The sequence below is a fragment of the Lolium rigidum genome, chromosome 5, assembly GCF_022539505.1.
Source record: "Lolium rigidum isolate FL_2022 chromosome 5, APGP_CSIRO_Lrig_0.1, whole genome shotgun sequence".
Lineage (NCBI taxonomy): Eukaryota > Viridiplantae > Streptophyta > Magnoliopsida > Poales > Poaceae > Lolium > Lolium rigidum.
Window position 1 is genome coordinate 250,614,754 of NC_061512.1, and position 20,063 is coordinate 250,634,816.

General features: G+C 44.0%; 2 protein-coding genes across 2 annotated transcripts; one reads left to right on the plus strand and one right to left on the minus strand.

Moving 5' to 3' along the window:
* Window positions 1-243: 243 nt before the first annotated feature.
* On the minus strand, window positions 244-3,680 carry LOC124654190 (flap endonuclease GEN-like 1). Its single transcript, XM_047193210.1, has 8 exons — window positions 3,477-3,680; window positions 2,975-3,172; window positions 2,582-2,752; window positions 2,302-2,483; window positions 1,954-2,203; window positions 1,493-1,625; window positions 803-1,320; window positions 244-641 (listed from the first exon to the last, which is right to left on the minus strand). The coding sequence occupies exons 1-8, from the start codon at window positions 3,678-3,680 to the stop codon at window positions 378-380; spliced, it is 1,920 nt and encodes a 639-aa protein (XP_047049166.1). The 3' UTR covers window positions 244-377.
* A 10,679-nt stretch (window positions 3,681-14,359) lies between these two features.
* LOC124658267 (SPX domain-containing membrane protein OsI_32082-like) lies at window positions 14,360-17,031 on the plus strand. Its single transcript, XM_047196646.1, has 7 exons — window positions 14,360-14,412; window positions 14,516-14,636; window positions 14,704-15,015; window positions 15,133-15,240; window positions 15,331-15,794; window positions 15,886-16,205; window positions 16,295-17,031. Exons 1-7 carry the CDS (start codon window positions 14,360-14,362, stop codon window positions 17,029-17,031), a joined length of 2,115 nt encoding a protein of 704 aa, XP_047052602.1.
* Window positions 17,032-20,063: the final 3,032 nt, after the last annotated feature.

The following is a 20,063-nucleotide window of genomic DNA, read 5'->3' on the forward strand; positions in this document are numbered from 1 at the left end:
CTGTCTGGAGGTGTTCAACTGTTCAAGTACGGTTTTGTTATACTGAAAGCCTCTTCAGATTGTTCCAAAGCCTCTACATGTTCTTCTTCATGGATTTATTACAGTCAGACGTCTATTGTATTCGAGCTCAATATACAAAATTAGCATCAACAGTAGTAGGTAATTACAGACACATCACGTCAGGTTGCAACACTCAAGTTAAACAAACTAGTGCTCTCTTTTTTCCTACGACAGAAATTACCGGTTTGCTATACAGACAAGGGCTACCTAACTTAAATTTATACCTAATAAGACCCCCAAAAGAAACATTAACACAATCACTGGCGCATATACAGCAGTGGCAGCAAGGCCAGTCAGTCAGGGCGTGTCAGCTTGTTTCAGTCGAACAGCAGCCGGCGTCGCAGGGACTTGGGAATTTTTTTGTTCAGGTCCACGGGCGAGGCTTTTCTCGAGCCAGGTTTCGACGACTGCCCCGCTTCAGCCTGCGGCTTCTTCCCGGCGGCTTCGTCGCCCGCTCCCTTCTTCGCGCGGTAGAACTCCTTGATGCTGAGCTGCACCCCGCTGGGTCTCGGCCCTCTTGGCGTCTCCAACGTGCTGATTGCCTTGGATTTCCGTGACCTTGATTTCTCTTCTTTGAGCCTCTGTACATAATTCAGTGGGTTTGTTAATCGCACTGAAAAAAGTTTTTGTTCAAGAAACAAAGATGCAAATCGCAAATATAAATAAGTAGCTCATTACAATCTCCAGAAAGCATCATCATCTTTTCAGTTCTATCACAGGGAAGAAAGTAACAATTGTGCACCTGTAGGGCCTGAAACCGCTGTGCTTCATTAGGAAATGCGGCATCCACGAGCTGGATATCTTCATCAGTCAACAGAAAGGTGCCGTTATCGTCCCTGAGTACTTGTGGCAGTTCTGGATCATCCAATGAGTCAGCAGACTCACAATTCACAGTTGCCTCCTCCTCGTCATCATCATCGTCTAAAACAATCACCTCAGCCTCACTCTCACCATCTAATTCTGGCTTCCTGTCAGATACATCTCCAGAAACCATACCACGAGTGACCCTATTCCATTTGACCAAGTAGTAAGGGTGGCCATATCTTATCTTAATCCGTTGAATTGAATGGAATTCATACTGGTCACAGAGAAGCAATGATTGACATGGAGACGAAGCCATTTCACGTAAATATATGGTTGATAGCATAGGGAGCATGTGCTGTCGGATATATGATGGCTCCCAGTTCTGCGTATATTTTAGCATGTCAACCAAAGCCTCAACGTTAGGCTCATTCCACACAAACAACGGAACACCACTTTCTGCAGACAGGGTCATGAGGACTCAGTATCTATCAATGAGGGCAATTAACAGATTTTAATGCAGGCAGATACTGAAGGACAAAGTGAGGACGATATGACTAGCACTTGCAGACTTCACTCTGAACTATATGCACAACAGAAAAATAGTAAAAGCAGTGTTATTAACTTTTACCTTTATTCAAATTGTCATCGCAAAGATATAGTTTAATTATCTCCTCATTTGGGAAATTTGTCTCAGCAGCTAATCTTTTGCAGACCTTGATTTGCCAATTCTCATGTCTCCTCTGTGCTTTCAGGTCACGTGCCTAACATTGATTCCATCAAAGATACTATTAATAGATAGATCATTAAGAACTTATAAATCATTTACAAAGGGGAAAATAGACACGCCATACTGTCTTGATTATTTGATTGGACGGAGAACATCAAAAGCATTATGACAGTAAACAAGTCAACAGATCAGGCATAGTAAACATGCGAAAGCGACTGTTTTTATCTGAATCAGGCACTGTAAATTAGACAACATGACTGTACTGGTCTGTGCAATACACACTAAACAAATAGTATTAAGAAAGCTGGGAAGGTTCTTGCAAAAGGGAAAGTTATGCTTTACAGTAAATCAAGTGAGATTACCTGGTCACAACTAGGACATTCACATTTGAAACCAGCAGGTTTTTCCACGCAATGTTCTAATGAATCCAACAAGCAATAATTGCACCCAGTCTTGGTATGATCTTTCTTGCTGCCAGGGTGACCGCAGTGTGAGCAGTGAGGCGATCTCACAACTGCTGGGCTCTTTGTGGATGTCGACTGTAGATCATCAACATTGGTCTTGTCATCTCCTTCTGCGAATGGATAGATTCCTCTACCAATTTCATGTAATCTGGAGAAGCAAAAATAAGATCAGGTTCAGACAAGCAATGCTGGCAAATTCATTCCGCTACAAATAACAAGAACTTCTCATCAAAGTAGGAAACATACTTATCTAAAATACAATCTTCATCAAATAACTGCACAAACCGAAGTGCGGTCTCAACCCCAAAACCAGGCACCCCTTGCAAATCATGGTCACAGCCAATAAGAAGTGCCATGGCTACCATTTGTTTCCTCTTCAATCCAATGCCGGACTCAATGTCTGCTATGTTGTAGCACTCAAAAGGTTCCTGAAGAAAATTCCAGGTGATCATCGGACCATTGTACAGGGAGACTGAAACAAATGAAAAAAAAAACGTGGGTATCAAAACCATAAGAGACTGCCTACCTTACAATTCGATCGGAGCACTTTTATGACAGTCTTTGCTCCAAAGAGGAAAGCATCACTGTCTGAAGTAATGCAGGCAGCCACTTCACCCTCATGATTCAACTGAGCGCAAAGGGCTTCGGCTTCACCCTTTGCCTGCAATACTGGCATTCCAAGATATCCCAGCAGTTCCTACACGATACAGAAAATTGAAGCTGTCAAAGATAGGATCTTTGGTGTAGCCCCAGAGCACCGAAATACATCGGCAACCTAGACTAGAGTGGAGAGTAAAATTACTGCCTAGTGGCCTCAAAGGCTTATAAAACAATGACCTTCAGTCGAGCTTTCTTAGTAACCAAATTAAATTCTAAATCGTGAAACAACATTAGGGGCAAGATATAGGCAGGCACTAACCACACAGTCCTTGACGTATCGCGTGAACAAAGCGTTTCTCCTCTTGGCCGGCGCCGGGACACTGGCCTCCCCTTCCGGCTGTGCGCTCGTCGACGGAGCCACGTCAATCCCGGAGCCCCGGAAGAAGCGTGCAGCCCTCGCCTGCGACTTGAGCGGCGACGGCTGGCCGTCCACCACGAATACCGGGAAAGCCCCCATCTGCAGCAGTGCCAGAGACGGAGCAACACGAGTGAATCAAAATCGCAGGATAAAAATGAGAAATCGAAACTAAGATTCAGAAATGTTGCATCTCCAAGATTGACGCTTGAAGAGCGCGAGATGTCCACTGAGGAATGCGGACCGGCGAAACCGCGATACGAGACACGAAACTAGCACTGGGGACATCAGCGAACGGCGACTGCGACGAGGCGCAAAATCCAGAGGCAGTCGACGGAAAAGAAAGGGGGGAGGGACGTCTGAGGGAAGGTGGGGGAAAGGAGAGGGGAAGGGGAGCCCGACCGACCTTGGAGAAGAGGGCGAGCGTCCGGAAGAAGGTGGTGCGGATGTGGGGGTGGCGCGCGTGCGGGGAGCGCGCCCGGATGGCGGTGCTGTGGGAGACGATCCAGAAGGAGAGGTCGACGGCGACGCGGCGGCCGCGGAGGAAGCCCGGGCCCTCCTGCCGCGCGTACGGCTTCAGCAGGTCCCAGAAGCTCCCGCCCACGCCCATCTCGCCCCTCTTCGCCGGCGTCGGCGTCGGCGTCGGCCACGGCGGTGGGTCTAGTCTTGCTGCGCCGGAGTTCGGTGACTCGCGTCGCGGGTGTCTCGCTCGCCGTTGCGGCTAATGGGCCGTTAGGTTGGGTGCCCGTGGCTATGTACGGTGGGCCTGCACAAGATGAGTCGACTTTCCGTCTGTTGGATCCAAAGAAGAAATAACAAAAACTGAAGCAGTTGCGTTGGCGCCTGTTCGGTGTTCTCTCATCAGGAACGGGAAAAAAAGGCTGAAACGATTTTTCTTATTGTACTATTAAAAGAAATGCAAATCCAGGATTAAGATTTAGTTCATATGTTCTAACAAAACTGTAAATCCTTGGGTACCAATTTTTTTTTGTTTTCTTCTTCCTATTGGTCAGAAATTAGAACCTTGGCTCCTGTCCGAAAACTACAAATGTAGCTCGTGCTGGTGTTTTCTAATTTTAATTGTCTTTATGGGAGGGAGATATATTGCTAATGGGGTGATGTTGTCACAAGAGATTCTGAGAGAATCCAAAGTAAAAAAAGGAAGCATGGGGTTGTATTGAAGATTAACTTTGAAAAAGTTTATGACAAAGTAAATTGGAATTTTCTTGTGGACTGTTGTAAACAAAAAGGTTTTAGTGACAAATGGATAGTTTGGATCAAGGAAGTTGTGACAAAAGGGACTCTTAGTGTTAAAGTCAAGAATGTGGTGGCCCATATGTTGGCAACTAGGTGTTAGAAAGGGGGGTCCTTTTGCTCCTTTTTTGTTTAACATGGCTGCTGATAGCTTATCATAGATGATTGTTACTGCACAAAGAAATGGTCTGTTAAAAGGACTAGCTGATAATATTGTGCAGGATGGTGTGGTTATTTTGCAATATGTAGATGACACAATCCTTTTATTGCAAGATGACTTGGAAGGAGATAGAAATCTGAAACTGCTCCTCTATATTTTTAAAATCATATGTCTGGTCTGAAAATTATTTTTGAGAAAAGTGAAACCATTATGATTTTGGAGGATGCCTATAGATTGCAAGAGTATGTTGAATTTTTCAACTGTCAAAAAAGAGTTTGGCCTATCAAATACCTGGGGACTCATGTCTGTGCCAGAAGGTTAACTGTATCTGAATTGTAGTTCCTAGAGGAGAAAGTAAAGATGAGTATGGGTGGTTGGATGGGAGGAGCAATGTCCATTGGTGGCAGACTGATAAAAAATGATGTTTGTTTCTATCAAATGTCTATAAGATTGCTTCATAAGACAAATATTGAAAATATTGCTAGACCAATCAGAGCTTTCTTCTAGGCTGGTTGTGCCAACAAAACAAAATACCACTTTGTCACATGGAAGTGGATCTGCAAATCTAAGAGTAAAGGTGGTTTGGGGGTAAAAGATCTGACTGAATTTAATATTAGTCTCATGTGCAAATGGTGGTGAAAGTTGGAGAATGAAGAAAGACCTTGGCAAGATTTCATGAGAACAAAATATTTGGATTTACTAGTATTTACTAGTATTTACTTTGCAAAGCATAGAAATGGTGATTCTCCTCTGCGGTCTGACATGTTGCATATTAGAGATATTTACTTGTGTGGCACGAGAATGTTAGTTGAAAATGGATGCAAAACTAGCTTCTCGGGAGATGCTTGGTGTGGGCACTCCCCTTTGAAAGAAAAATTCTCTGATATGTACAACATATGCAATGAACAACTAATTATTGTAGCTGCTGCAAAAAAATATGAGTTTAGAGACTTTCTTTCAAAAGATGGATGTCTATTGATCTGCAAGTGCAATGGTGTGGCCTTGTTGATATTCTCAATCAGGGTGTGCTCAATGACAGTCTAGACAAACCAATATGGCAATGGACAAAAGATGGAAACATTAGTGTCAGGAGCCTGTATAAGCAGATGTGCAGTAATGAAGTGGACGGGTGATGCGCGTAGATGTACACGTCCGTTGGGAACCCCAAGAGGAAGGTGTGATGCGCACAGCAGCAAGTTTTCCCTCAGAAAGAAACCAAGGTTATCGAACCAGTAGGAGCCAAGAAGCACGTGAAGGTTGTTGGTGGAGGAGTGTAGTGCGGCGCAACACCGGTGAAACCGGCGCCAACGTGGAACCTGCACAACACAATCAAAGTACTTTGCCCCAACGTAACAGTTGAGGTTGTCAATCTCACCGGCTTGCTGAAAACAAAGGATTAAGCGTATCGAGTGGAAAATGGTGTTTGTTTGCAAAGAACAAGTAAGAACGAGAGAATATATTCAGATGCAAAAGAATGGACCAGGGTCCACAGTTCACTAGAGGTGTCTCTCCAATAAGATAACTAACATGCTGGGTGAACAAATTACAGGCGGGCAATTGACAAATAAAGATTCAATACATATCAATGATGATTACTATGTGATTTAATCAGGGCATTACGACAAAGTACATAGACCGCTATCCAGCATGCATCTATGCCTAAATAATTCACCTTCGAAGTTATCATCCGAACCCCATCCAGTATTAAGTTGTAAACAACGAGATAATTGCATTAAGTATGGCGCGTAATGTAATCAACACAAATATCCTTAGACAAAGCATCAATGTTTTATCCCTAGTAGCAACAAGACATCCACAACCTTAGAACTTTCCGTCATCTGTCCCGGATTAAATGGAGGCATGAACCCACTATCGAGCATAATTACTCCCTCTTGGAGTTACAAGTATCAACTTGGCCGAGCCTCTACTAGCAACGGAGAGCATGCAAGAACATAAACAACACATATATGATAGATTGATAATCAACTTAACATAATATTCTATATTCATCGGATCTCGCCAAACACAACATGTAGCATTACAAATAGATGATCTTGATCATGTTAGGCAGCTCACAAGATCTAAACAATGATAGCACAAGCGGATAAGACAACCATCTAGCTACTGCTATGGACCCATAGTCCAAGGATGAACTACTCACGCATCAATCCGGAGGCGGGCATGATGATGTAGAGCCCCTCCGGTGATGATTCCCCTCTCCGGCAGGTGCCGGAGGCGATCTCCTGAATCCCCGAGATGGGATTCGCGACGGCGGCGTCTCTAGAAGGTTTTCCGTATCGTGGCTCTCGGTACGGGGGTTTCGCGACGAAGGCTATTTGTAGGCGGAAGGGTAGGTCGGGGGCCACACGAGGGCCCCACACAACAGGCCGGCGCGGCCGGGGCTTGGGCCGCGCCGCCCGGTGTGTGGCCGCCTCGTGGCCCCACTTCGTTTCCCTTTCGGTCTTCTGGAAGCTTCGTGTAAAAATAGGACCCTGGGCGTTGATTTCGTCCAATTCCGAGAATATTTCCTTACTAGGATTTCTGAAACCAAAAACAGCAGAAAACAAGAATCGGCGCTTCGGCATCTTGTTAATAGGTTAGTGCCGGAAAATGTATAATAATGCTTGTAAAGTATGTATAAAACATTCAAGTATTGTTATAAAAGTAGCATGGAACATAAGAAATTATAGATACGTTTGAGACGTATCAAGCATCCCCAAGCTTAGTTCCTACTCGCCCTCGAGTAGGTAAACGATAACACAAATAATTTCGAAGTGACATGCTACCAACATAATCTTGATCAACATTATTGTAAAGCATATGAGATGAATGGAGTGATCTGAACAAAAGATTGCTAACAAAGATAATGACTAAACAAATGAATCATATAGCAAAACTTTTCATGAATAGTACTTTCAAACAAGTATCAATAAGACTTGCATAAGAGCTAACTCATAAGCAATAAATTCTAAGTAGAATGCATTGAAGCAACACAAAGGATGATTAAGTTTCAGCAATTGCTTTCAACTTGTAACATGTATATCTCATGGATATTTGTCAACATAGAGTAATATAACAGGTGCAATAAGTAAACATGTAAGAATCAATGCACACAGTTAACACAAGTGTTTGCTTCTAAGATAGAAAGAAATGGGTAAACTGACTCAACATAAAGTAAAAGAATGGCCCTTCGCAGAGAGAAGCATAGATTACTATTTTTGTGCTAGAGCTTTTGTTTTGAAAACATAGAAACAATTTTGTCAACGGTAGTAATAATTCATATGTGCTATGCATAATACTTCCTACAAGTTGCAAGTCTCATGCATAGAGTACTAATAGTGCTCGCACCTTGTCCTACTTAGCTCGGAAAACACGGATTATCATTGCATAACATATGTTTCAACCAAGTGTCACAAAGGGGTACCTCTATGCCGCTCGTACAAATGTCTAAGGAGAAAGCACGCATTGGATTTCTCGCTTTTGATTATTCTCAACTTAGACATCCATACCGGGACAACATAGACAACGAGATAATGGACTCCTCTTTTAATGCTTAAGCATTCAACAACAGCTTAATATTCTCATAAGAGATTGAGGTTGTATGTCCAAAACTGAAACTTCCACCATGATACATGGCTTTAGTTAGCGGCCCAATGTTCTTCTCTAACATATGCATACTCAAACCATTTGATCATGAAATCGCACTTACTTCAGACAAGACGAACATGCATAGCATCTCACATGATATCCAACAAAGGTAAAGTTGATGGCGTCCCCAGAAACATGGTTACCGCTCAACAAGCAACTTATAAGAACTAAGACACATAACTACATATTCATCACCACAATAGTTTTTAAACTATTTGTCCCATGAGCTATACATTGCAAAGATAAAGGAATAAAATTTTAAAGGTAGCACTCAAGTAATTTACTTTGAAATGGCAGAAAAATACCACATAGTAGGTAGATATGGTGGACACAAATGGCATGGGTTTTGGCTCAAGGTGTTTGGATGCACGAGAAGCATTTCCTCTCAGTACAAGGTTTGGGCTAGCAAGGTTGTTTGAAGCAAACACAAGTATGAACAGGTACATCAAAACTCACACAAGAACATATTGCAAGCATTATAAGACTCTACACTGTCTTCCTTGTTGTTCAAACACTTTACCCGAAAATATCTAGACTTAGAGAGACCAATCATGCAAACCAAATTAAACAAGCTCTACGGTAGTTCTTCATTAATGGATTAAACTACATGATGCAAGATCTTAAACATGATCTATGAGAGCTCAAACAATTGCCAAGTTATTCCAAACCATATGCAGCATTTTCTGATTCCAACCAAATAGCAATTTAACAAAGCAATTTCAGCCTTCGCCATGAACATTAAAGCACAATTAAGAACACAAGTGTTCCATATGAAAAAGCGGAGCGTAATATCTCCAATATAAGGATGGTGGGATCCAACTTTATTCAAACCAAAACAAAAATAAAAGCAAACCGACGCTCCAAGTAAAGAATATATGATGTGATGGAATAAAAATATAGTTTCGCTAGAAGTGACCTGATAATGTTGTCGATGAACAAGGGGATGTCTTGGGCATCCCCAAGCTTAGATGCTTGAGTCTTCTTAAAATATGCAGGGATGAACCACCAGGGCATCCCCAAGCTTAGACCTTTCACTCTTCTTGATCATAGTATATCATCCTCTTCTCTTGACCCTTGAAAACTTCCTTCACAACAAACTTCAAGCAAACTCATTAGAGGGTTAGTGCATAATCAAAAATTCACATATTCAGAGGTGACACAATCATTCTTAACACTTCTGAACATTGCACAAAGCTTCTGAAAGTTAATGGAACAAAGAAACTCATTCAACATAGCAAAAGCGGCAATGCGAAATAAAAGGCAGAATCTGTCAAAAACAGAACAGTCCGTAAAGACGAATCTGGCAGGGGCACTTAACTTGCTCAAATGGAAAAACTCAAAACTAATGAAAGTTGCGTACATATATGAGGATCACGCTCAAAAATTTGCAGATTTTTTCGATTTTTTTACAGAGAGCTCTGCGAGAATTCGTGACAGACAGCAATGCTGTTTCTGCGCAGCGATCCAAATCTATCATCAACTTTAGCATAGAAACTTTACTTGGCACAAAAACATGATAAGGAGAGGTTGCTACAGTAGTAAACAACTTCCAAGACTCAACAATACAGTAAATAAAATAAAACATGGGTTATCTCCCAAGAAGTGCTTTTCTTTAACGCCTTTCAGCTAGGCGCAGAAAGTGCAAATCAAGTATTTTCAAGAGATGGAGCATCAACATTATTACCTTGGGAGTTGGAAGTTTTCTCCATAATGCATGTTATCTTATCTATGTAAGTTTCAGAGGCTCCTTTTTCATTATTCTTAGGCTTGCTATTCTCATCAAACAAATTTTCAGGAACAATCCAATCATAATTCTTTTCTAGTGCCTCGATCATTCCTACGAGCTTGCAAGGTATTGATGTCTTAATGTCCCCTCCATTATTAACATTATTAGTGTAATTTATCCTATCAATGTCCATCTTTTCAAGGGTACTAGCAAAGTTGGTGTAAGAACCAAGCATTTTATATTTAGTAAAGACTTTTCTAGCCTCTTTTGCTACACCACCAAATTCTTTGAGAAGAGTTTCTAAGACAAAATCTTTTTTTTCTCCTTCCTCCATATCAGAGATTGTAAGAAACATATGCTGAATTATAGGATTGAGATTAACAAATTTAATTTTCAACATGTGTACTAGAGAAGCAACAGCAATTTCATAAGTAGGAGCAAGTTCTACCAAGTGTCTTTCTTAAAAATCTTCAGCTATACTAACATGAGTGAAAAAATCTTCTATATTATCTCTTCCAATTATAGACCCTCGGCCTACCGGTATGTCTTTTAGAGTGTACTTAGGAGGAAACATGATGAAATAAACAAGAGGAAAATAAGGTAAATGCGAGTAACTAATTTTTTGTGTTTTGATATAGAGCTAGTAAATAAGACAGTAAGTAAAGTAACTAATTTTTTTGTGTTTTTAGTATAAAACAAACAAGACAGTAAATAAAATAAAATAAAGCAAGACAAAAACAAAGTACGATATTGGAAGTGGAGACTCCCCTTGCAGCGTGTCTTGATCTCCCCGGCAACGGCGCCAGAAAAAGAGCTTGATGCGCGTAGATGTACACGTCCGTTGGGAACCCCAAGAGGAAGGTATGATGCGCACAGCAGCAAGTTTTCCCTCAGAAAGAAACCAAGGTTATCGAACCAGTAGGAGCCAAGAAGCACGTGAAGGTTGTTGGTGGAGGAGTGTAGTGCGGCGCAACACCGGTGAAACCGGCGCCAACGTGGAACCTGCACAACACAATCAAAGTACTTTGCCCCAACGTAACGATGAGGTTGTCAATCTCACCGGCTTGCTGAAAACAAAGGATTAAGCGTATCGAGTGGAAAATGGTGTTTGTTTGCAAAGAACAGTAAGAACAGTAGAATATATTCAGATGTAAAAGAATGGACCGGGGTCCACAGTTCACTAGAGGTGTCTCTCCAATAAGATAACTAACATGCTGGGTGAACAAATTACAGGCGGGCAATTGACAAATAAAGATTCAGTACATATCAAGATGATTACTATGTGATTTAATCAGGGCATTACGACAAAGTACATAGACTGCTATCCAGCATGCATCTATGCCTAAATAATCCACCTTCAGGTTATCATCCGAACCCCTTCAAGTATTAAGTTGTAAACAACAGATAATTGCATTAAGTATGGCGCGTAATGTAATCAACACAAATATCCTTAGACAAAGCATCAATGTTTTATCCCTAGTAGCAACAGCACATCCACAACCTTAGAAATTTCTGTCATTATCCCGGATTAAATGGAGGCATGAACCCACTATCGAGCATAATTACTCCCTCTTGGAGTTACAAGTATCAACTTGGCCAGAGCCTCTACTAGCAACGGAGAGCATGCAAGAACATAAACAACACATATATGATAGATTGATAATCAACTTAACATAATATTCTATATTCATCGGATCCCGCCAAACACAACATGTAGCATTACAAATAGATGATCTTGATCATGTTAGGCAGCTCACAAGATCTAAACAATGATAGCACAAGCGGAGAAGACAACCATCTAGCTACTTCTATGGACCCATAGTCCAAGGATGAACTACTCACGCATCAATCCGGAGGCGGGCATGATGATGTAGAGCCCCTCCGATGATGATTCCCCTATCCGGCAGGGTGCCGGAGGCGATCTCCTAAATCCCCCGAGATGGGATTCGCGACGGCGGCGTCTCTGGAAGGTTTTCCGTATCGTGGCTCTCGGTACAGGGGGTTTCGCGACGAAGGCTATTTGTAGGCGGAAGGGTAGGTCAGGGGGCCACACGAGGGCCCCACACAACAGGCCGGCGCGGCCAGGGCTTGGGCCGCGCCGCCCTGGTGTGTGGCCGCCTCGTGGCCCCACTTCTTTTCCCTTTCGGTCTTCTGGAAGCTTCGTGTAAAAATAGGACCCTGGGCGTTGATTTCGTCCAATTCCGAGAATATTTCCTTACTAGGATTTCTGAAACCAAAAACAGCGTGAAAACAACGAATCGGCGCTTCGGCATCTTGTTAATAGGTTAGTGCCGGAAAATGTATAATAATGTTGTAAAGTATGTATAAAACATTCAAGTATTGTCATAAAAGTAGCATGGAACATAAGAAATTATAGATACGTTTGAGACGTATCAACGGGTCCTTCAGATACCTGTGGAAGAGCAAAATCCCCCTTAAAATCAAAGTGTGGTTGTGGTTAATTTGGCACAATGCTATAGCTAGAAAATATAACATGTTGAAGCGAAATTGGACTTGAGACCCTCTTTTTCAATTCTGCAATGATTAGACACCTCGTCTTTACATGCCGTGCAGCTAAATATGTTTGGAGCGTGGTGGGACTTGCAATTGGATTTGGAGCACAAACACGCCCTGGATCTTTTGCTCAATGTTTTGGTTGCCACAATTCTCCCGAGCTAGCAGCAATGTTCAAATTGCTGCTGTTGTTGCGATTTGCTGGGCCATTTGGAAAAGTCGTAACAAAGCTTGTTTTGAGAAATTTTCCCTTAAAAACCATGTTGAGCTAATCGATCTGTCATTTTGTTGCTTTGTCTTCACTCCCCTGCAGATGTTGCTGTTCTTCGGCAAGGAGATGATGCTCTGCTCAATCTGGCTCTTGTTGTCGGTGCAAGAAGTGTTGATAATCCGAGTGAGAGTGGGCTATGTCGTAACTCAGCGACTGATGGGGCAATGGAGGTGGATAGGATTCAGAAGATTCTGAGGATAGCTTGATACTTCTATCTTCATGGCATGTTGATGTGCTTTCTACTGGCTTCTATTCAGCTGTTGTTGGTTTGACCCTGCGATGTATATATATATATATATCTCGAGACTCCTAGAATAGAATTGCCATGAACACTAGCATTAGGAGGCGGCGCCTCGTTATTTTAGTTCTTTTGACTAAACTCTGGAATGTTGTAAACGTTTTCTCTGGAATGCTGTAAATGTTTTCGTTATTTCTGGGTAATGAAAATCGATACGTGTGATCACTTGGAAAAAACAGTTTTACGTTTCAAAAAATTGATAGTGATGTATTCGACCAACGTGTAAAGTCTCAACTCAAAACCCCTTGTATTTTGGGCCACACAAGAATGACAAAATCTGACAATTTCTAGAGGCTTCAAAATTTGCAACTACTTCAGATTTTCACTTTTGTTATTTTCATATGGTATTTCGAGTTAAAATTTTACTGGTTTGTAAAATACACCATTATCTACATCTAGGATTGTTTTTCAGAATTTTTTGAAACTAACAAATGTCATTTTCATTTTTTTTCAGAACAACGTCTTACATATAGGACAATCTACAAACGCCGCACTTGGCTCCTGTCTGACTTTAATTCTGAAATCAAGTCAATCTGATGTTGATAGAACTGGGGCGTTTTCAAGCTGGATATGCAACAAATCTGCTGCATTGCCTATCTGGCTTCTTGCTATGGTTGCTGTGTTATCCCTGCAAAAAGAAATGGTTGACCTTTGTTAGCTTTTCTTCCCCGGAAATACTAGATTAGGCAAAGTCAACTCCATTCGTTTCAGAACGAAAAAAAAACGTATTGTCAACTCTCCACATATATCATCTAATCCGTTGCATAGTCAGGTAGTAGTCCTCCACATTACCTATTGTGTCCAAATAAAAATAAATAAATAAAACATATATATCTAATCTGTTGTTATAGTCTCTTGATGATAATCAATATGATGTTTAGACGAAAGGATAAATAGATTTGGACACATAAATTATTGTGTCCAAATGAGCATATTCTCGAATATTCGGACAGAACTATCATACAATAGCACAAAAGTCAGACACGGAGATTTTAATTTTCCTGTTAATTCGGATTATGCAGCTGGGCCTGGCACAGCGTTATAACCCAATGAAAAGCTAATGGATATGGACGGTGAAGATACATATAAAATGATCTGCACAGCTGTGCGTATCAAACTTGATTTCCATATAATTTTAGCATGGATTTTGTCAGCATTGATAACTAACCAGTTCATCCAACGTGCAAGAATCGTTCCCAAAAGCAAAGCTATATATAGTGAGCAGATGGTAGTACGCCACCTACCTACTTCACCGCCAAGAATATTTCCAGGGAGGAGCAGAAGATCTAGTCCTGGTAAGGTTTAGCTCATTGCCAAGTTTCTAGGTTCTTATCTGATTCTTTCGTCAGTTGCGTTTCTTCTGATTGAATACCTTATATTTGCACTTGTCCTGTAGGTTATATGCACTGTGAAGAAAAATGGTGAACTTCTCCAAGAAACTAACAAAAGACCAGATTCCAGGATGGGAGGAGTATGTGAAATTTACTCATCTTTTGATCAACTAGAATTTTCTCTTCTGTTGATCTACTCTACACAGTTTCAGTCCTGAAACATCGTTTGGCTGAACATCTCAGGTACTATTTCAACTACAAGCTGCTGAAGGCAAGAGTGAAGGTGTACACAGAGCAGACAAAGGAAGGCAATCACGACCGGAGACGCGTTCTCAAAGATTTCTCAAAGTTGCTTGATGATGAGGTTTGCGATTCAGATTAAGACGATCTCATGTTTAGATGATCTCATGTTGTTTCCCCATTTTTTTCAGATTGAGAAGATAGTGCTGTTCATGATAAAACAGCAAGGTCTGATCGCGGCACGGCTTGAGGAGTTGGGGAAGCGAAGGGCCGTGCTCGAGGACATTCCATTGGTCCAAGAGATAGCAGAACTGAAAGAGGACTATAGGGCTGTTGGCCTGGATCTTGTGAGGCTCCTCAAGTTCGTCGATCTTAACGCCAACGCGGTCCGGAAGATTCTGAAGAAGTTTGATGAGCGCCTCGGGTACACGTTCACCGATTATTTTGTCAGGAGCAGATCCAATCACCCCTTCTCTCAGCTCAAGCAGGTTTTCAAGCATGTGGTGAGTACGTCGGCCGACATTTCTGCCATGCTACTTCGAAATATTTGAATTTGAACATGAAAATTTTAGAAATATTTTCATTTGAACAATTGAAAATCTTATTAAATTTGTGGGTAGGGTATTGGAGCTGTTGTGGGGGCATTGTCTCGCAACCTTGGGGATCTCGAGGAACGTGAAGGAAGCTATCTGAATATCTATGACGAAAACCCACTGACCATTCCAAAGGTTCTTCAGTCATGTGCCTCTCTTGTCCGTACAAAATTTGAGGGATTATGCAGCTCTTCTGTGGCTAATAGTGACATAATCTGCCTGAAGGATCCGGTAATCGACATGATCAAGGCGACGGCGGACAAGCTGACCAACTCGACGAACTTCCTGCGGTTCCTGGGTCAGCACGCGCTGATCGCGGAGCCAGACGATGCCACCGGCACGGAGGAGGAGAACACGGCGGCCGCGGAGGAGAAGTACCACTACATATCCCTGGTGCTGAACCTGGCCAACACCTTCCTGTACATGGTGAACACGTACATCGTCGTCCCGACGGCTGACGACTACGCCACCAGCCTCGGCGCCGCCGCCACGGTGTGCGGCATCATCATCGGGTCCATGCCCGTGGCGCAGGTCTTCTCCTCGGTCTACTTCAGCGCCTGGTCCAACCGATCCTACTTCCAGCCGCTTCTCTTCAGCAGCGTCGTGCTCTTCCTGGGGAATGTCATGTACGCCATGGCCTACGACTTCAACTCCCTGACCGTTCTCCTCGTTGGCCGTGCTCTATGTGGGTAAGAAGAAGAAGAAGAACCGTTTTCTATGAAATTCCAGCAAATCAAAGATGCAATTCAGTGTATCCGATGTGATTTTGGTGATTTGTAGGATGGGATCTGCGAGAGCCGTGAACCGGAGATACATCAGTGACTGTGTTCCTCCGAGGATCCGGATGCAGGCCTCTGCAGCGTTCGTCAGCGCCAGCGCCCTCGGCATGGCCTGCGGCCCAGCGATGGCTGGACTACTTCAGGTTAACTTCAAGCTGTACGCGTTCACCGTCAACGCGGAGACATTGCCTGGCTGGGTCATGGCGTTTGGCTGGTTCGCGTACCTCATCTGGCTGTGGATCTCGTTCCAAGAGCCGGTTCTCGGCGAAACGTATGAAGAAGTCCACCGTCAGATTTCCTCTGCTGGCTCCTCGAGCACAAGTATGCCTTGCAGAATTATGATACTTATTCCCATATTATCTATCTTGATCATGATTTCGGGAGTGATGATGCTTCCTTCCCTCCTACAGGGCACCTGAAGCATCTGCTGCAAGACGCGCATGGCGACAACGACCAAGAGGAACATCTGCTGAAGCAAGACGCTCATGACGACAATGACCAGGAGGAAGAGACGCCGAGTCCAGTAGCAGCAGCACCTTCAGTCATCGAGGCGTACAGGCTGCTCACGCCGTCGGTGAAGGTGCAGCTGCTCATCTACTTCATGCTCAAGTTCTCCATGGAGATCCTGCTCTCGGAGTCGAGCGTGGTGACCAGCTACTACTTCGGATGGACCACGAGCACGGTGGCCATCTTCCTGGCCATGCTGGGCCTCACGGTCCTCCCCATCAACGCCGTCGTCGGCACCTACATCAGCAACATGTTCGAGGAACGGCAGATCCTGGTGGCGTCGGAGGTGGTGCTGCTGGCGGGCGTCCTGCTGAGCTTCAACTTTCTGTCGACCTACACGGCGGCGCAGTACGTGTGCTCCGCGCTGCTCACCTTCGTGTCCGCGGAGGTGCTGGAGGGAGTGAACCTGTCGCTGCTGTCGCAGGTGATGCCGGCCCGGCTGTCGCGTGGCACCTGGAACGGCGGGCTCCTGTCCACGGAGGCCGGCACGCTCGCGCGGGTGGCCGCCGACGGGACAATCACGCTCGCCGGGTACCTTGGCCAGGGGATGCTTCTCAATGCGACGCTGCTGCCGTCGCTGCTCATCTGCGTGGCGTCCATCGCCGCCACGCTCTCCACCTACAACTCGCTATTCTACTAGCTAGCCAGCATGGCCGCGATTTTTGTTACATGTGGCGTGACTTTGTGATTTTTTGTTCGTTGTTTACTTGTTTGTTGTGGCTCGTGCATGAGGTTACTTATGAGTTACAATCTCCATCCCAAAGTTTGAGATTATATGGGGGCAGCGTTTTGGCACTCAGGTGCAGATACTCCTGATATCTGGACCGCATAAGATAGCATGTGGATCTCTGTCAGGCTTATTTTTGTTCAGATACGGGAATGCAGAAAGTGATGTATTGATGGCAGTGTATTGATTCATTGCGTACCTATGGGCTGAGTAATTGACGGCCGTTTGAAGATCAGGTATGTGTACCAGTGGTCTAGGAAAATGTTTTTCGCAGTACAGAATGCCGACACGGCACACTTCTACCTATCCCTCTGGTGATTACATTTGGTGTATCGCATGCAGCATACACGTATCCCATATCGATTTTGCCGGCATGCACTCCTGTAATTGGACGCCTCGCCTGCACGTAGTACTTTCGACGGATTAACTTCAAGACTTCAAGGATTAGCCACTCGATCCATCGTCGGGCCTCGAATGGGCATCGCTTCTATAGCAGCGATCAGCGAGCAGAGGGCAAGGCACGCCGCTACGGGCAACGTGCAGCACTAGCCGCGGAGCTGCGTGGATCATCTCGATGGCGCCTCAGAATGGTATGAACGCGACCGCATGGGCGAAATCTACCCGGTCGGCCTGTTGAATGAGATTTTTTGTTTTGCGAAAGGTCTCTTGAATAAGCTAGTAGCTGTTTAGGTGTTGTTACGTTTAGGGTTTACAGTTTTGATAGTTAGGGGTATATGTCGTTTTAGTGGGCTATTATCTCTTCAGGTTTTTGGTTTCCCTTTGATCGCGTCATGTGCAACCTAGCGTTGTTTTAGGATCGTCTTGGACTGCGCTCCAGATCGTGGGATGACATGATCTAGTTGGGGGAATGACGATCGCCAGAGCATGCTCTGTATTCACGTTAAATAAAAGAGAAAGACAGAAAAACAGTGAAGGTTAACGCTGCACAAAAACTATGTCATGTTTGTTCTTTCGATCCATCTCTCTCAATCTCAATCAATCTCTGGGCGAAAATTGGTATCAGAGCCGTGAGGCATGTCTAGCCCGCCGACGGCAGACAAGAAGAAGGGGACGCACGTGAAGAGTTGGACGTCGGGCACATCCAAGCCGGTGTCAACGTCGTCGTGTCGCACATCTGTGCCACCAGTCTGTCGTCGCGAGCATAGCCCTTCGAGGCACGACGGACAAGAAGAAGGGGACGCACATGGAGAGGGGGACGTCGGCACATCCAATATGTTGTCAATGTCACCGCGTCGCACATCTGCGCCACTAGTTGGTCGTCGCGAGCAAAGCCCTTCGAGGCGCGGCGGAGGTGAAATGGTGCTCCGGGAGCGCGTGGTGCGAAAGAGCACCAGCTTCGCGAGCTACCCTAACCTCACGCGCTCGAACTATATGGAGTGGGCGATGGTGATGCGTGTACAACTACAGGTGCAACACTTGTGGGGCGTGATCGAGTACAGGGCGGATGACGACGGCCATGACCAAGCGGTGCTCGCGGCCCTACTTCGTCGTTCCACCGGAGCTGGTGCACACACTCGCTGGCCCTAATGCAGAAGGAGCGTCGGCCGTTTGCTTGACTCCGTCAAGATCCCAGGCGTCATAGACAGGTGGCACGGGATTTGTCCCAAATGCATGGACCATGCTCATCTTTTAATATTTTCTGCAAATAAAAAACAAGTTGCACACAAAAGAAAATCTCAAAACACAAAATCAAGAGTAGTTGCACAAGATTTCTTTCGCGAACATGATGACATGAACGAAAAATCTGCAAACAAAAAGACGTCGTTAGCACCTGCGACTAGATCCATCGACCACGTCTTATGCTCAAGCACACATAATCGTTGGTTGGTCTCAACGGATTGCTCGAGCATGTGGTTGTTTGAACGAGCAGATGGCCATGTGGGTTCGGGCGTGCGTGCATTTCTGATCTGGTCGAGACACAGGGCAAGCAGGTTCGGGCGGCGACGTTGGCATCGATTACCGAGCCGGACGCCGGCGTGCACAAGAACGGTACCACTAGCCGCAGTGGCGGACCACCATACCGGCACATTCGCCTGGCATGGTCTCAACCTTCGTCCTGCTGTGAAGAACGATGGCAGTTCGAAGTAGACAAAGACTGAAAGACATAAAAACCCAGAGCTCGAACTGCCTGAAGTGGACGAAATCGCTGTGTTTGTAGTTTTGACACTACTCCATGCTGGATCAGATGCCAAACAAATGGTGTACTAGTTCCGGCCCCAGACCTCGATTTTGATAGCGGCGACGCGAGATGGTTATGTTATGGTGGAAGAAACAGTAAAGAAGCATTCAATAGGCTGGCACGCAGGTTGGAGGTCTCGGTCCAGGATCGTCCATGAAAAAATCTATTGACGTTTGTACCATCTAGGCAGCTAACGATGACCGCATTTATTTGTGCCACAGACGTGGGCCACTGGTACTGTGCATAAAAGTGAGAAGGGTCAAAATACCTGGGAGGAATACAACCTCTATCGTCGATCTGGCTAACAGCCATTGGTTCTAGGCTGCGAGAGCATCTGGTCTCGGGAGCCATATTGAATATCCGAGATTATATATTTTTTTAAAGTCAAACTAAGTAAAGTTTAACTAAATTTTTAGAACAAACTATCAACAAATATAATATTTTGTAGATACCATACTAAAATATATTTTATTATTTATTTAATTATATTATTTTATATGTTGCATGTTAATATTTTTGTAAAAGCTTAGTCAAACTTAACATAGTGTGAATTTTTCTAAATAACATAAGCCTTGAGCTTTGGGATGGATGTAGTACTTCCTTCAGATGAGGGACGAACATATAAGTTCGAAAAAAAAATAGACACAAAAGTAAGTCTATTCCACAAGACAAATGGTCCACTAAGAGATTCAATTTTCATAATTCATGAAAAACAACCACAAACTACATGAATGATAAAACATAA

Coding starts and splice junctions, on each gene's coding strand:
- LOC124654190 (XM_047193210.1), bottom strand. CDS start 3,680: ATGGGCGTGGGCGGGAGCTTCTGGGACCTGCTGAAGCCGTACGCGCGG. Junction 2,753..2,974: donor GATACGTCAAGGACTGTGTG/GTTAGTGCCTGC, acceptor TGTATCGTGTAG/GAACTGCTGGGATATCTTGG. Junction 2,204..2,301: donor GAAGATTGTATTTTAGATAA/GTATGTTTCCTA, acceptor TTGCTTCTCCAG/ATTACATGAAATTGGTAGAG.
- LOC124658267 (XM_047196646.1), top strand. CDS start 14,360: ATGGTGAACTTCTCCAAGAAACTAACAAAAGACCAGATTCCAGGATGG. Junction 14,413..14,515: donor CAGATTCCAGGATGGGAGGA/GTATGTGAAATT, acceptor TGAACATCTCAG/GTACTATTTCAACTACAAGC. Junction 15,795..15,885: donor GTTGGCCGTGCTCTATGTGG/GTAAGAAGAAGA, acceptor GGTGATTTGTAG/GATGGGATCTGCGAGAGCCG.